The 17,863-nt window shown below is 36.0% G+C and overlaps 1 protein-coding gene across 4 annotated transcripts in view; it reads right to left on the bottom strand.

The window, feature by feature from the left end:
• Positions 1–6,789: 6,789 nt before the first annotated feature.
• Positions 6,790–17,863, bottom strand: part of LOC140138787 (lysosomal thioesterase PPT2-A-like) — a 33,991-nt gene continuing 22,917 nt past the window's right edge. For all 4 annotated transcript variants that reach the window (XM_072160556.1, XM_072160555.1, XM_072160558.1 and 1 more), the window contains exons 5-9: positions 16,701–16,756; positions 14,982–15,065; positions 12,101–12,185; positions 10,999–11,053; positions 6,790–9,254 (exon numbers count right to left, since the gene is read on the bottom strand). In XM_072160556.1, the coding sequence (XP_072016657.1) occupies positions 9,111–9,254; positions 10,999–11,053; positions 12,101–12,185; positions 14,982–15,065; positions 16,701–16,756 (424 nt within the window). In that variant the 3' untranslated portion in view covers positions 6,790–9,110. The remainder of the gene's footprint in view (positions 9,255–10,998; positions 11,054–12,100; positions 12,186–14,981; positions 15,066–16,700; positions 16,757–17,863) is intronic.

Raw genomic sequence — 17,863 nt, 5'->3', positions numbered from 1 at the left:
TGCATAATATGTGACCATCCAGCACAACTGAGCCCAGATGTCGTCAGTGCCACTATTGAGATATGCTCCATTGAACTTAACAATAAACAATAGGAAACAAAGGATTTATTGACTGTTTTATTGATTTTTCACTACTTAAATGTCAAGTACTATAGACATGATATACATCATTTTAAAGCTAATTTCAAGTAGAATATTTTGGTTGAATATCTCAAAAATGATGATTGGCGACTTCAGGGCTCAGTTGTGCTGGATGGTCACATATTATACACAAATGGCATTTGGCACATTATGAGAAGTGATATAAGTAATACTGCTGAAGTTATGAAAATTTAAATTCACAAAAATCTACTAAAGTCAATATACAATGCATAGTTGCAAAATTTACTGTACAGTTTTCAATATCAAGTATAATGTATTTATTACATTGGTACGTATCTTTTCTTCAAATTGCTACATGAATTGCAAGTTATGATATCTAAATACGTACACATCCCAGCAAACACAAAAACGTTTTAAAACGTTTTAAATAAGTTATATTTTGGCTTTTGGTTTAGGTAAAAACGTTTTAATAACATTAAAATGTCGGGTTATATAAAGGTCATGATAACGTTTTAAAACGTTTTGTATGAAAACACACTACAACAATATTTTTTAATGTTTTCAAAAAATGTTATTGTAAACTATTTTTGCAAACATTTTTGCCAAATATTGTGTCAATACTTAAATAACATTATGTTAAAATATTTGAACCCAGCAAACACAGAAATGTTCTTAAAATGTTTTTTCAAAACCTTTTAATAACATTTAAATGTCGGGTTATATAAAGGACATGAAAACATTTTTAAACGTTATTGAAAATATTTTGGGCAAACATTTTTTTAGCTAAATATTTTTCAACCCCAAAATAACATTCTGTTTAGAATGTTTTGTATCAAGTTTTCAAGAATGTTTTTGGAATGTTATTAAAACGTTTTTATAACCTTTATAACCCGACATTTAAACGTTTTCTGTAAAACATTTTTTGTTTGCTGAGCAGTAGATTATCAAAAATGTTTTTAAGGTTATGAAAACGTTTTATACTCTTAATATACCCTTTATATAACCCGACATTTAAACGTTTTCTGACAACCTTTTATAACCTTTTGCGAATGATGTCGAAAACGTTTTGTGTTTGCTGGGATATTTATAAAAGTCCACATTGCAAAATTACATTGCTATGAATGGGAAACCCCCAGTGGCGGTGCCACAATTTTTTTCGGGGGCGCGGGGCATGGGAGGGGGAGGTGAATTTTGCTGCAAAAATTGTAATTTTTTATAATTTTGGGTTTTTACAAGGGGGGGGGCAAGAGTTCTCATGGGGGGCATTTGCCCATGCCCCCATGGTGCCACCACTGAAAAACCCCACAAGCCTCGGCACACTTTACAAGAATCAGCACAGGAGAATTCATTGACCACTGTGGTCAAAGACATACCTTATAAACCATTAGCCTTGATCAAGTCTTTCTCCTTACTTTTTCTCTATTCATGCTATTCTTAGGACCCATGTTCGAAGTATCATAATACTGTAACTGGATTCCCTCAGATTTTTAGTCAGGTCAGAATTTTTGGCTGGCAACATGAGCTAGGGAGGAAGTATACCTTGTGGGCATGGCATGCATTTTGCTCAAACACTACCCCTGCAGTGCACAGTATGCCTGGGGTAAAGTTTGATAAGAAAGTCCACTATCTGGCAATTCAAATGTCAAATAGATTTTCACAAAGTTATGATGGTAAATAATTATTTTGAAAGAATAGATATTAACTTCAAAACTTTGGAAAGAAATAGTCATTTTTGGAAGATGTGGCAAAGCTTCCATGAATTTTACATTCACTAACTATGGACGCCAAAGGACTTGAAACAAGTCTAATAAACCATTAGCAATATTCAAGGATGAATTTACCTTATATTCAAGGATGCAGCTTTATACATGCGCATAACCCAAACCAGCCTACATAAACATCACAGCCAGGATCTTGTCCCCCAAGTTTTGTACGTATTTAGCAGTACGTTCTGTCGAGAAAAATTTCAAGCTAGCAAGATATTTCTACAAGAACAAAATTATTACACTGCAGGGCTCTCCCTTTACTTTTTGCTAAAATCATGTAAAATCATCCATTTAGGGGTCAAAATTGATTGACTGCAATATGCTTGCAACAAAAAAAAATAATTTGCAAAATTTTCAAGCTTTTGGTGATATTTCAGGGTTATTTAAAATAATAATAATAATATACAGTGTATCGCTTTTTTCATACATTCAATTTCTATGTATAACATTAGTTTAAACATATATGGCACAACTAAAACATAATTATTAGAATACAACTGGTACTACGAAATTATGAGGGGTTAGTGCAACAAAAATATCTACAAATTGGGCATTTTGAGGTGATGAGCAAAAACGTTTACAGATAGCCCAGATGCAGATAGTTTGTTGCTCTAAAACACCAGAGACTCCCTGCATTTAATTTTTTTTTTTTTTAAAATGCAAGAGTGAACAATAGCCCATGAAGTCAAGAACTTCTATAGGCACTTATAAAGACAACCACATGGGCCAATCAGTGGTTCACAGCAGCTTAAGAACAATAAGAGTGAAGGGGTATAGTAACTACCCAGCAAACACAAAAACGTTTTAAATAAGTTATATTTTGGCTTTTGGTTTAGGTAAAAACGTTTTAATAACATTAAAATGTCGGGTTATATAAAGGTCATGATAACATTTTAAAACGTTTTGTATGAAAACACACTACAACAATATTTTTAAATGTTTTCAAAAATGTTATTGTAAACTATTTTTGCAAACATTTTTGCCAAATATTGTGTCAATACTTAAATAACATTATGTTAAAACATTTTAACCCAGCAAACACAAAAATGTTCTTCAAATGTTTTTTCAAAACCTTTTAATAACATTTAAATGTCGGGTTATAATAAAGGTCATGAAAATGTTTTTAAAACGTTATTGAAAAAATTTTGGGCAAACATTTTTCGCAAAATATTTTTTCAACCCCAAAATAACATTCTGTTTAGAATGTTTTGTATCAAGTTTTTCAAGAATGTTTTTTGAATGTTATTAAAATGTTTTTATACCCTTTATATAACCCAACATTTAAACGTTTTTTGTAAAACATTTTTGTTTGCTGAGCAGTAGATTATCATAAAATGTTTTTTAAGGTTATGAAAACGTTTTATAACCTTAATATACCCTTTATATAACCCGACATTTAAATGTTTTCTGACAACCTTTTATAACCTTTTGCGAATGATGTCGAAAACGTTTTGTGTTTGCTGGGTAAGCATCAGACACATGAAATGAGATGCTTATGCACTCTGCTCTTGAAGGATGGTGCGCCATTGTCAGTTACTCTATGGAAGCTTTGCAGATAGCCCTTTCTGCACTAAACAAAATGGTACTTTTGCTCAGGAAGTCTGATTTTGAAATAAATGTATGTAATTTAAATACAAATTTCAATGCAGATAGCGGTTTGTATCCAGAATTATTTTGGTAATATCGCCAAAAATGCATATGGCCCTTTGTTGCACTAAACCCTCAAAATATCACATACATTATATTAATATTGTAAATACTGTTCTACGGCTCAAATTTCTCAAAACTGACAAATCTATATTAAATTGCACATATTCTATTAACAAATGAGTGAACTGGGCTATTCCAATTGAAATCCATACACCCCCTGTGGAAGACATGACCTGAATCTTCCACACAGGGAGTGTCAATTTCAAATGGGGTTACCTGAATGGGTGACTCCATTTGAAAATGACACTCCCTCTGTGGTAGAATAAGGTCATGTCTTCCACAAGGGGTGTATGGATTTCAATAGGAATAGCCCAGTTGAAATCCTTATGTCCTTAATCTCCCACACACACAGTATGAATGGGGTGGTGACTCCATTTGAAATGCACACTCCCTCTGTGATAGATTAAGGTCATGACTTCCATAGGGATATATAGATTTCAACAGGAATATCCCAATAAAGGTTACATAGACTTTATATACCAGGGGTGGCCAATGCAGCAGCCCTTGACAACCAGGGTTGCCAAACCCGCGATTTGGTAGCCCAATTGGGCGACTTTTGAAGATTTTCCCTGCGACTTTTGACAATTTCCTGTCCCATAGAAACCAATGGTTAAGAAAAAATTGGGTGACTTTTCCACATTAGCTCCTGCGACTTCCGATAGTTTCCTGCCCCATAGAAACCAACGGTAAAGAGAAAAATTGGGTGACTTTTCGATTATTTGACCCGCGATTGGGGCTGAAATCTTTTGGCAACCCTGTTGACAACTTCCAATGCAAAAATACGAAGCCTCTCCCAATAAAATTTTCTGACAGGTATTTATGACAAAACCCCAATAGACCTAACGGAATCACCTATTGGTCAATTTTTCTTTCTCAAAATAGGAATCATGTCATATCTGTGACAAGAGTCCCTGCCTCTTTTATGTTTCTTGGATGGGCACCCTTTGCAACTACCCACATTTTTGACACCCTCCACTCCCACATTTTTTTTCATTAAGTACCTTGTTATATCATACCTGCCAACATTGTAAACATAAAAATCTGTACAGGGTGCTCGCGATCCGGGGCGCGCGAAGCACGCGCTCACCCATAACGGCACATGCTTGCCAACCTTTGGAACTAAGGTTGGTGTATAATTAGAGTGAAGCAAGAAGGGAAACAAAACTTTGGAAAACGGAAGTTATATACTTGTTATTCAAGGTTGGGAAAAAAGTTTAAAAAATTTTTTTTTTAATTAAATTTTTTTTTCTAATTTTTTTTTTTTTAATTCAAAGTTTTTGGCAACTTAAGAGAACCACTGGACCTATTCTGAAGTGCTAAGATCATTCACAGGTAATTTGAAAAAAATTTGAAAAAAATATTAACTAGTGTTTACCTCTTCATGTATCGCTCCAGGAAGCCCGCTCAGCCCGCCATGCTACACAAAGCCAAATTCCACCAAGCAATACTGATTATGTCTGCCCTGACTGTCAACGACACTGCCGTTCTCCCGCAAGCAGGGATTGGTCAGCCACCGCAGAAAACATCGAACCCTCAACCAGCTTTGAGAGAAAGGAGATCTGTCGGATACGACGGCTCACACCATCATCATCATCATCATTATAGATGCATTGGTTTTGCATGCATTTATAATATGTGTTACATGAAGAGGTAAATATTGGTTAATGGTTTGCATATTAAAAATAACAAACTGTAATTTGTTTGTAATTTTTTCCAATTTTTTTTAAAAATTAACTGTGAATGATACTAATATGATCGTAGCTTTTTTTTTTTTGCATTTTCAAAAATCGGATTCGTTCCGATTTTTGAGGTCAAAGGTCACAAAAATCGGAACGAATCCGATTAAATCGGAACGGTTGGCAGGCATGTTATATGAGCCCCCAGATTAACAACCCTATGAGATGTGCGCAAAGATGGCCGCATCTCCAATGATACCTACATATGAAATATACTGTAAAAGTGGTAATTTTTGTGCATGTCATTTTTCGCGCTTTTCCAATTTGAAACTAAATTGCTTGTTTTAATTTCGCGATTTGGAGTTTTCTTACATAGACCTGTACATCAAAAGACCATATTTGTGTGTTTTTAGTACGCGAAAATTAATGTACCACAAAAATTTATCCAAAATGCCTTCCAAGACATTTGGCTATTCCAGTTGAAATCCATACACCCCCTACGGAAGACATGCCCTTAATCTTTCAATGAGTGTGAATATCAAATAATATTTACTCTCTTCGAAATCTACACCCACTATGTGGGAGAAAGCTCATGTCTTCTATTGGTGGGTGTATGGATTTCAACTGTAATCGCCCATTCACCATTTGGCTCTCTGATAAAAAGGTTTTGGCTACCCCTGTTATATACAATCATTACAAAATGATTCAAAACAAGAGTCACATATGATATGTTTCTATATACAATCAATACACAAAGATATTGTAATATTCACATGAGGCCCTTGAAAGTTGATTCATGTGATTCCTCCCCGTCATTGGGCAGGAAAAACCTCTAGCCCTATGTATCATTGGCCCCAGCACAAAGCAAAACCTCCTATGTAACCTCTTTGCAGTTTTGTTTTAAACATGTTCAAGGGCCATGATTATATAGGAAGTTTTTACAGTCCAACGACGAATTACATTTTGGTGAGTGATGTACCATTGCTAATCTCATTATTTTTTGAAAATAAATTACCACAATATCGGATTTTTTATAGCAACCAAAAAACACAAAGGCAAGAATATGACAAGTCAACGAGCTGATTTAGTATACTGCAAAAGTCATAATTTTCGCACATGTAATTTTTCAAACTTAGTTGATTTCGAACTAATTTACTTGTTTTTAAAATTTGCAATTTTGAGGTTTTGTACATAGACCTATCCATAAAATAAACATATTGGTACTTTTTTTTAAAAACAAGTTCATTAGGAATGTTGGATGATTCAACTTTTAACATGGTTCTTTTTAAATATTCCAGCAAAAAACTCATCACGCCCTCAACGGTGGTTCCTGTTGCCTATAAAAGGAAGCAGCCAGATGTGATGAGTTGCCAGTCTGATGAAACCACTAGTGTAGTGGTGAAACATCACTAAAATATGCAAGTAATCAGCAACATTTTTTACTGGAATTGTTAAAAAAAACCATGTTAACAACATAATAATAATAAGTGGGATTTATAAAGACGCGCCTTACATTGAAAACACAACCCCAACATATTAGTACGTTTGTATTTACGCGATAGCTGTGTCGAGCGGGAAAATCAATGTTCCATGAAAATATCCACTTTTACAGTTTTGTATTGTTTGAAGGAGGTATTTGTTTACAAGACTACCAAAAGTAGAAAAAAATCTAAAATATGCAAAAAGTTTTCAAAACTGCAAAATGGTAATTATTTCTGCAAAAAGATTTTCTTAAGAGGCATATAAACAAGGGGGGTGACAGGAAACTCACAATCATGGCTCGAAAAAGTGGGGAATTTGGGACGCTCATCCCCAGGAAATGTTGGTGTTTGGAGGGAAATTCTGGTATTTGGAGGGAAATTGCATGCTATAAATTGTGGGAAATTTAGCTTGCTTCCCGGGAAATTTTTTTGAGCCCTGCTCATAATCAACTTTCAAGGGTCCAACATTAAAACCTAATATGCCATCAGTGGCATTCTTCAAATTAAAAGTAAAAAAAAACTGTCCAATGACTTTCAACATGTATATAAAATTTTATATAAATTTCTTTGGGCCAAATATATACAGAGGTTAGTAATAAAAGATTACAAGAGAAAAAATGTTTTTGTACATCTATAACATACCTACATATAAACACTTTACAAAAAGTAATTACCCCCTGTATCATGAGAAAGTAACTCAAAACCATGGTGACTCATTGAATGAAAAGGATGCAGATTCAAAAGCTGCACTAAAGTTAGTATAGACCACTTGACATCATTGTTTATCAACAAAGGCGAGGGTCTGGTCTATTGATATGCTTGAACGAACCGCTACACTGTTCAATGGCTTTCTTGTACTATATGAAATGTGGTGGGCGATTTAAAGTGCATGTGCCCCGAGCGAACTATGATGTGTACGCACACTGCAGGGCAAAGAACAATGGAAATTGCCATAATTTGCTCACTTACATGTCAAATGGTCTATACCGTTACATTCTCTACATGACTGAATTGTCAAGGATGACCAGTGGTGACCAGTGATGACCAGGCACTCTAGCAACAAAAACAACATTATCAATGGGTTTAGGTGCAACATTTTAATCTGCATCTTTTTCATTCAAAGACAAATTTTTTAATATGAAAGAAAAGCGCTGATATAATATAGCCTAACATGTTTTCAAAATGTTTACAGTCCTACAAAAAAAAATCATTATTTTATCCTATTTAGCATGACAAACCTACAATGGTGGGGACACCTCGTCAGTCCGAAACATCAATCCGAACACCCGTCAGTCCGAAAACCAACTGTTACCCTAACCCTAACAGTTTTTCGGACTGACAGGGGTTTGGATTGATGGTGTTTTGGACTGATGGGGATCCGGAGACCCCACAATGGTCCAAGACACTGAACTTATTTCAGAATAAACTTGGAATAGATTCTGACGTATTCCAATTTAGAATATATAGCCTAGAAAACTATGAATAGGATGAAACATTTTTTTCAGATTTCTGAAAAATGTAGTCTGTTTACACAATGGGCTATTCCTGTTGAAATCCATACACCCCCTACGGAAGACATGACCTTAATCTCCCACACAAGGAGCACACACAGGAGTGTGAATTTCAAATGGGGTTTAATACCTGATTGGAAGACCCCATTTGACATCTACACCACCTACAGAGGTGTATGAATTTCAACTGGAATAGCCTAATGAAGACTAATAGCTATACGCCGTAGAAGTAACGTAAAAATCGGATTAACTACCATAGCAATAGATGAATACATATATCGCCCTGCACTACAAGCAGGTTGCACTTACTATCTGTGTCTGTCTGCAATCATAAATTTAATACAATACCACTCTTTTCAAAGATACTACCATAATCTTACAGGTGCGAGTGATCAGCATGACATGAATATGTTATAGAATTACGATCAATGACTTTATCCCTGTTCTTTGACATATATGGTTCAATGCAATTGTACCGTGTGAACGTTGTAGTGCAGGGTTATGTATTCAAAATTGTATTCATCTATTGCTATGGTAGGCGAGCGAGAGCGATCGCTCGACTCAAACGGCAAGGCCTGTATTTGGTAATCACTCCGTCATTGATGGTGATGTTCTACATGTATAAACATACAAAGATCTATTCAGGTATTGGGCTATTCCATTTAAAATCCATACTCCCCCTCTAGAAGATTTTAGAAATAGCTGCCACAGGGGGAGTATGAATTTCAAATGGAATTATCACATTAGCAAGCAGCACCATTTGAAACTCACTCTCCCTCAGGGGAAGATTCAGATTCAGGGTGTATGAAATTCAAATGGAGCTGCCTCAATGTGTTATTATTATAACTCAACGTTTGAGCCCTGTCATGTGAGATAAGGCTCTATACAACAGTCAAATACAGTCTGGTTGCCATGCCATTTTGTGTGCTCCACCCCACTGATGTTGTACATCTTTATTGCACCTCGGTTGTACAGTGTCTGCAGACCAAACGAGTCCCTAAGAAATACCTGTAATAAAAAGAAAATGGACACAACTTGTCAATTATATTCTTGCCCGCGAAAAACAATGTCAATGATTATAAGAGGATGTTGAGGTGAGACAACATTCATAGACTTATGCAAGTAATGGGCTATTCCATTTAAAATCCACACTCCCCCTGTGGAAGATTTTGGAAATAGCTGGGACAGAGGGAGTGTATATTTCAAATGGGATGCTCATTCCGAATGAGCACATTAGGCAGCTCCATTTGAATTTCATATACCCTCTGTATCTGAGAAAGATTCATCTTTCCCTGAGGGAAAATGAGTTTCAAATGGCTCTGCTAATGTGTTAATTCCATTTAACATTCACACTCCCTCTGTGGATGATATTTCCAAAAACTCCCCCTGTGGAAGATTTTGGAAATAGCTGGGACAGAGGGAGTGTATATTTCAAATGGAATGCTCATTCCGAATGAGCACATTAGGCAGCTCCATTTGAATTTCATATACCCTCTGTATCTGAGAAAGATTCATCTTTCCCTGAGGGAAAATGAGTTTCAAATGGCTCTGCTAATGTGTTAATTCCATTTAACATTCACACTCCCTCTGTGGATGATATTTCCAAAAACTTCCACAGGGGTTATATGGATTTTAAATAAAATAGAATAGCCCAATGCTGGTCCAGACAACATGTGTTACACACATGTATGTAATCAAGGTCCGACGTAAGTTTCTGTTTTCTAATGGCCCTCTAGGGCATGAGATTGTAAAGCTACTGGCCCAGCAATACAGTTACTAGTCTAGGTTTCTCAATGTTTTCTGCTGCAAAATCAAGTCTGACACCCAAGTAAATTGCATCGCCCCATTTCGTGACCTAGCATTTTAATATTAGAGCGCTTTGTAGTCGCATTGTTCATCACTGGTCTTCTTTGGGAGGATTGGGGCTTACATAATAATAAGACAATACTCTCGTTTTGAATATGTTTCAGGGTGATCAGTGTAGCCAACCCAATTTACCTATCCCTACGCGCACACTACACGCAATGCGCACTACACATGTCGTGCAGCCATGAAATGTCCGGCACGCGTGGCAGGTTTGCAAAAAAGTTGGCACTGATAGAGTACAAAAGAACTGGAAGTACAATTTATGCAGGCCTTTAAAATTATCACCAGCAGTTATTACCTGTACCTTTTAGCGCTATAATTGATTCCATACATTGGAGTGTTGGGAAAAGGTTAAAGGTCATTGGACCTCAACCACTATCCGAAATAGTAACAGAACTAAGTATTGTTGATCTCTTTCTAACTGCATAGTGTGGAGTCCGTGAGTATATGTCAATTAATAAAAAATACCTGCACAAAAATGATGGTTACTCCAAATAGTTGTGGAACATATGATAATTTAAGACCTCATTTGTTAAAATCTGTTGAGATTTAAAGAGCCTGTGATCGAAAACCTCTAAGGAAGGAAAAAAATCAACAGTTGCACTTATGGAAAGCATGTATGACAATGCTTTGTGTACAAATCAATAGAGCATGCAATGGAGCAAACGGCAACTTTTGATTTTGCATCTTCCGTGTGAGTTTGAATCACTGTGTCTTTATCTCTTGACCGATTTTCGGGCCGATTTTACCAAATGAAGTCTTCAATTGGAGCTAAAAGATGCAGCTGCTGGTTCCAATAATGACATATCGGTCTTTGGTTAGAATATACAGGGGTGACAATAACTGGTACCGTAATTCTTTTACGGTCCGTAGTTTCAATACATACCTCCTGTTTGTGCATCTCAATAACATCTTCATTCTCATTGTAGAAGCCAAAATGACTGTAGTCAGACAATAAGACAAATAGAAAGAAATGTAAATATTTTACCAAGTTTGTTAAATGTTTGTAAAATTGAAGGACACTGTGAAATTAAACATATCAAAAAATAAAAAAAAGTCTCTTGAGTGGTCATAAAGTTGAGCACAAATTAAATAAATAAAAGCAGTACTATTGGTATGGACAAGTGGAGAATAAAGCTACAGTATGCATGCACATATTTTGCGGGTGGGGGGGGGCCTAATGGGGGTGCAATCCCCCGGGCTAAAAGCAGGGACAGCAAAAAAGAAGGGGCGGCTAAAGAAAAAGGGGCGGTGAAAAGAATTATTAAAGATAAAAGGGCGGAAAATTATGAACAAGGTTGAAAAAATTGTGAAACCAATGGAACTATACATACAATTTTTTTGCTTTTGGTCGCTAGCGCCTATAATCTTTTGTTTTTTGCTCTTCAAACCATCGGGAAAAAAATTTAGTCAACCTTTTCGGGCTATTGATGAAGGGGGCGGCAAAATTGACATTTTCTGCAGCCCCAGGTTAGGAGCGGCCACGTTACGGTATGATACACCATATGTTTACAACAAATTGGAATGATGGCAAAAGTAATGAATAAACCAAATAATTTGAAAAGTTAACAAATTCAAACAAACTACATATGTGACCATCCAGCACAACTGAGCCCTGAAGTCGCCAATCATCATTTTTGAGATATTCAACCAAAATATTCTGCTTGAAATTAGCTTTAAAATGATGTATATCATGTCTATAGTACTTGACATTTAAGAAGTGAAAAATCAATAAAACATTCAATAAATCCTTTGTTTATTGTTAAGTTCAATGGAGCATATCTCAATAGTGGCACTGGCAACATCCGGGCTCAGTTGTGGTGGATGGTCACATATGGTAGGTAGTATCATAGCCTAACATGTATCTGCTGTTCTATATGAGCGGCGGTGAGCGTGTCTCAGTGATTGTGAAAATTTCACAAAAGTCCCCTTTTTAGCAACATTCAAATGTCAATGTTGGCTTGATCAAAACCAATTACCACATTTACCTTGATTGCCATGGAGTTATTACCCCGTCATCCGGTCCACCTATCAGGATCAGCTTCTTTATTTTCAGGAAATTATCCTTCCATACTGAAAGTAAAACAAAACAAAGTAAAACAAAATTAAACACTATATGCCAAGATGTCACTTAAAGGTAGTTGCAGTTTTGATCACGACACAAAACAGAACAAAAATTTTGTTGGCCAGGCCAAATCTAGGTGAAGACTGTATAAGTTGTAACATCATACTAGGCTTGTTTGCACTCATTTTAATAAAATTTTCATGCTGATTCTAAATATGTGACACGATCAAGGGGAATGAGTCGGATGTTGCTATTATTGATTTTGAGATATTGGCAAAGAAAGTGTTGAAATTCTTTTGTTTTATATTGTTTTCAGCAATTGAAAAATTGATATAACTTCGCAAAGAAAACTTGTATCAACCTGGGGACGGGTTTTCTGTTTCTGAAAACTCTAAATGTCCTCTTTAGAAACGTGTGTAAAACTCATTTTCAACCAGGGCGACATGTGACTCATTCCCCTTGATCATGTCACATATGGTCATGAAACTGTACAATTCTGAAATTTTAGAAACAAATTGGAACTTGTCGTCTGCAGTCGAGACCCGAAATTAAGAGTTAAGAAATACAAGGGAAATTGGCTATCATGGATATGAAATACATTTTTTCCAGCCTTGAAAAACAAATGAAAAGTGTACATTTCCCTTTAATGTTTACATTATGCAACTTGGACTCACTCCAGAGATGACACATACTATTAGGCCCAAAAAAAAAAAGGTTTGTCTCAAAGCTCGCGCCCGCATTTGTAAATTCGTGAGATTTGGAAAAAAAGAAATGCAGTTCCTTATTGACAGAGGTAATGACCCAACACAGAAACTATAACCAGTTTTATGATTTAAAATATTCATTAAAAAATCATACTTCTCATGTTTGCTTCCATATTGATCAGAGATAATGGGCTATTCCATTTAAAATCCACACTACCCCTGTGGAAGATTTAGCTAAAGTCTTCCACAGAGGGAGTATGAGTTTTGAATAGAATAGAAAATTGAAATACTCACTCCAGTTGTGGAAGATATAGGTGCGGAAGATATAGGTAGCCATAATACAGGGGGAGTATGGGTTTCAAAATGATTAACCCTGACCAATTACATTTGATAAACATACTCCCCCTGTGGAAGATATTTCCCAAGTTTTCCACAGGGGTAGTGTGAATTTCAACTGGAATAGCTGAATGAACAAAACAGGAACTAACTCTTATGTGTGGATTGGTTTCATATCCATAAAACCCCCTGAGCACTACCACCTTTCTAAGAACAACTTTGATTGGTTGAAGACAAGAGATAGTCAGTTGAATAGCCATAAGAATACAGTTTTGAAAATATTTCACCCATTCATTTTAAATGATGGCATTATTCTTACAAGATCACTGATTGGTTCAATAAATGAAACAACATCCATTCTGACCTATCGGCAGGTAGATCATGGGGTTAAAAGATCATATTTCTATTTCTCATGTTTCCTTCTATTTCTAGTGAAATGCAACAAAGCCATAGTGAGTGAATTAAAAAAAAATGCATTTTACATAAACAAAAAACAGTTGCAAGTCTTTCTAATTGTTGCCATTGTTTGTTGAATTCTTAAATGTTGAATTCTTTTGACCATTTTGTACAGGCTGTATCAAAACGAATGGTACCAATCAGTTTTGATGGTTGTTGAAAAGTATACATGTACTTTTTCCAAGTGCAACATAGGGTCATCTTGAAATGACCAATACTCATTGTCATATGACTGTTTAAATCTGAATTTTGATGATTTTTACGATTGTCCAGATGAGCAAATCACTGAATGGGCCTTTAATCAACAAATTATGCGTATCCTATGTTGAATTTTGATGTGGTAGTCATGTCCGTATCACTGGAAATTGGTAAGACAGTAAAAAGGTTGTGGCTGCGTAGGTTTGAATAATGATAAGTAAAAGAGTCCAAGAGCAGAAATATTTGGTGTCAAACCACATTTGTATAGATTTATTTATGTAGCAAAATTAAACACAATTTTCGGTCATAGACCTTTGTCAAGTGATGACCTTTTGCGTGCGGAAAACAAAGGAAGAGGAGAGCACAGAAACGCGTGAGGAGTCGCGCGCGGAGTCGTGCGTGAAACCATAGATTGAAATGCGCGAGGTCTATCGCGACGCAAAGGGGGAAGACACGCAAAAGGTCATTTCAAAATCAAAACTGGAAATTGGTGGTTACCAAACATTTTGATACAGCCTGTATATCATAAATCATCAGCTTTCAAACCATAAAAATAAGATGTCATACACTGTGTTACAGCCACAGACTAATACAGACTATTTTCCAACAGTCAAAGTCTCTATGCATTGTATGCTGTGAATTCTCGCATATTCATGAGAGCTGATCATTCAATCATTTGTCTTTAACAATTACGCCAGCATTGTGTGCCTTCACGTATACGTGATAGAGTGTTGCGTGTCTTTGCGTTTACGTGAAACACCGTAAGAATAGAGGCTGTCAGCCTTTCGCCATCTTGTTGGTACAGATGATCTGTGTGTTCATGCGTTGGACACTACGCGCAGGGCGCAGCTTCGCACGCAGCTGTTATCAAGCATTAACGCGTTGATTTTGCTGGTCACGCATGGAGATCGAACGACCATCACAGCGTGTACCCACAATATGGCGGCATATGACGTCACGCTGACGGCCTCTATACATGGTTTATGCGTAGCAGTTTCACCAGTCGCATTTCACGGAACAGTCGGCCCACATTGACGGGTGATGCTGAGACTTTGAATGTTTGGACTTTTTGTCTGTAATCTCTTGAGTCCATGGTTACTGCATGCTTACCTTTGCTTTGGCTATTAAATGTTTCATTATTTAAAACTGGAAGAAATACATTTTCAGCTAAGTACTCTTTTTTATGATGAGGATCTGTAAAAACAAAAACAAAATCAGAGTGAGAGTGACAGTCTGAGAGGATAATTATAATTATTAATTTTTTTACAATTTAAGAGAAATTTTTGCAAGGGTCACAAAAAGTTCAAAAACTTACTCCATTGGTTACTTTTCTGAATTCAAAGTTGATTTATTTTAGAGTTTCTAAAATGAAGGACTTTTATCTAAAAACAAAAACCAACAAGACTTTTCGGATCTTTTAAACATTCTCATTCAAGAAAATGCACATTAGTTGAATGCAATCTTAACCCAGGGATACTTTAACATTATGACCATAACATAGAGCTGGTCCTGTTGGTGGAGTTTTCTTTGGGGTGTATTGTACCGCCTGCACCCCCTGGCTACAAACCTGGAGACAGATCTTGTCACCAGCGGCATACCTGGCTTGAAATATCGGGACAAAATTGACCACAAGTTCTAATGTGCATCTTACTGGCCTAGTTTTAGGCCACAATTGCCCCCCTAGAAGCATTACAATTGTAATTTCTCACACGCATTTATCAGGTAAAGTCATTTTAGTAATGGGCCAGGACAATTTGACAATTTTCCCCCTTGGCTTGATGGCCCAGTGCACCCCTGCTAATTGTCTAATATTTGTCTAGAATTTGAGATTTTGAATAGTGACAGAATTATGTTTTAGAAAGTTATGAACTGGTAACTTTTACCTGCCCAGCTCAAAAGTTACCAGCCCAAACTGTTTCAGAGCTTTTCACAATTAGGTATAATAGTTTGATTGGTGTAACCCAAGGTAGTAACAGGAGTATTTCGTGATCCTAGCATCCTCTTTTTATGACATTTTTCAGTGCATATCCACGAAAAAAGCTTATTCCCAAAATTTCAGTTGATTCCGATTTTGCGTTTGCGAGTTATGCATGATTGATTATGTGTATTACATTGCTCTACAGACAATGTTGTTTAATTTCGTTCTGGTGTACAAGAACAAAATTCAAATTTCAGAATATTTTTGCAAAACGAATTAATCTGCAAGAATTTTTTTATACGTAAGCATTATGTAGCCCGAGTTTTCCAGTGGTATAAAAAAAAGCTCAACTTTTTTTGAGAAAAGTGGGGGGATGATGCTGTGGATCACGAAATGCCCTTTTAAGTTAAGTGCTGCGTGTCTTTATCCCTCCGGTTTTTAGGCACTGCCGAACTACACGATGACAAGGTAGTCATTTTAGTAAATTGTTTGAATGCATAACACGTCACGGAATGCAGTTATTGTAAAGCGTACTTTTAGCTCTGTCACAAGACCCAGTTATTATACTGTTTCAATAACTTGGATTTGCGTTTGTGTATTCAAAATTTATTACCTGCGATTGGCTTAAACACATCGTGTTTAATCATGAGGTTAAGAATACCAGTTTAACCCCAGGAGAACTACCTGCCGATCTAACATTGCCTCTGATTGGTCAATTACATCATATCTTCACTTTAATCACCAATCAATGGAGCTTTGCAAATAATTAACCCTAATTTTTTGTGTGGTGAAATTATTCTAACAATGTTGCTGATTGGGCCAATTGATAATGAAAACTTCTTTTTGGCCAATCGGCAGGTTGTTCTCTTGGGGTTAAACCTGCTCTACATGTGGAAATATAAGCTACATACCATTCCAATAGTTGCACACTGAAATGTGGTCTTGACCAGTTTGGGTATAACAAACTCTGCAAATCAGACAAAGAAAGATATAGTTAACTCAAAAAAGATGAAAAAAAACCCCATCCACGGTTTCAAAAGAGTCATTTGCATGATACATATGTATGAATGAATCAGTGCCTTGGTTTTTATATTTCAAACTTTCCACACTTTCACGCTGTGAATTTCAAAGCAAATGAAATAGATCAAAAACAGTAAACTGGAAATAATTAACTCTATACCGAATACTGATATGACTTACTTCATGCATGCACAATAGGGCATACCGGTTTGGCACTGTAATAGCACTAAATTTTGCAAGGGGTGGTGATTTGCGAAATTAAATACCGGTATATGCGAAACTGACAATTTTACATAGAAAGTCACAGTAAAACTTCCAGTTTTGCGAAATTTAATGCCTGCAAAAATAGCAGTAATTTAATCAAGTTTCCGCCAAATTTAGACTGTTTTACAGTGTGCATAATGTGTACATCCAGATCAAAAGGATGCACTTGTCGGCTGCTATATGTACATGTCGTCGTTCGGCAGGAAAAACATACGTGTCATTGGCCCCTTAACATGTTTAAAGCAAAACCTCCTAAAGGGTTCACAAAAAATAACCCCCCCCCTAAAATGACAAGACGTTTCTTTGCATAACTTGACATACATTTCGTTGATTTGAAAAATCTAAAAACCTGTGAATAAAGAAATCATTTTCATACCCTCCCAAAGTTCTTTTCTTAAAAAATCTGTTTGTTTTGGCCAAAACAAATCACATTTTCCAAAATTGATGCGTTCAGAAAAAGTTGCACTTTTCCACATCCTATACATTTAATGTACAAAACATTCTCGATATCAATGTTTTGATTGATTTAATGGTGTTTTTGTTTTCTTTAAATTTTATGTATACGATTACCCAGTCACCCATGCAATCATCTTGCAGTATAAAACAATGACTAATTGACATGTACGGGGTTTTTCTAGAAGATTTTATTGAGCCGGTGTTTCAAAAATGGTAAAATCAATTTAGGAGTTACAAAACATTTCTTTGCATAACTTAACATTCATTTTGTTGATTTGAAAAATTTAAAAACCTGTGTATAGAGGCATCGTTTTGCTACCCTACCAAAGTTATC

The sequence above is a fragment of the Amphiura filiformis genome, chromosome 18, assembly GCF_039555335.1.
Source record: "Amphiura filiformis chromosome 18, Afil_fr2py, whole genome shotgun sequence".
Lineage (NCBI taxonomy): Eukaryota > Metazoa > Echinodermata > Ophiuroidea > Amphilepidida > Amphiuridae > Amphiura > Amphiura filiformis.
This window is presented reverse-complemented; position numbering and strand designations above follow the sequence as displayed.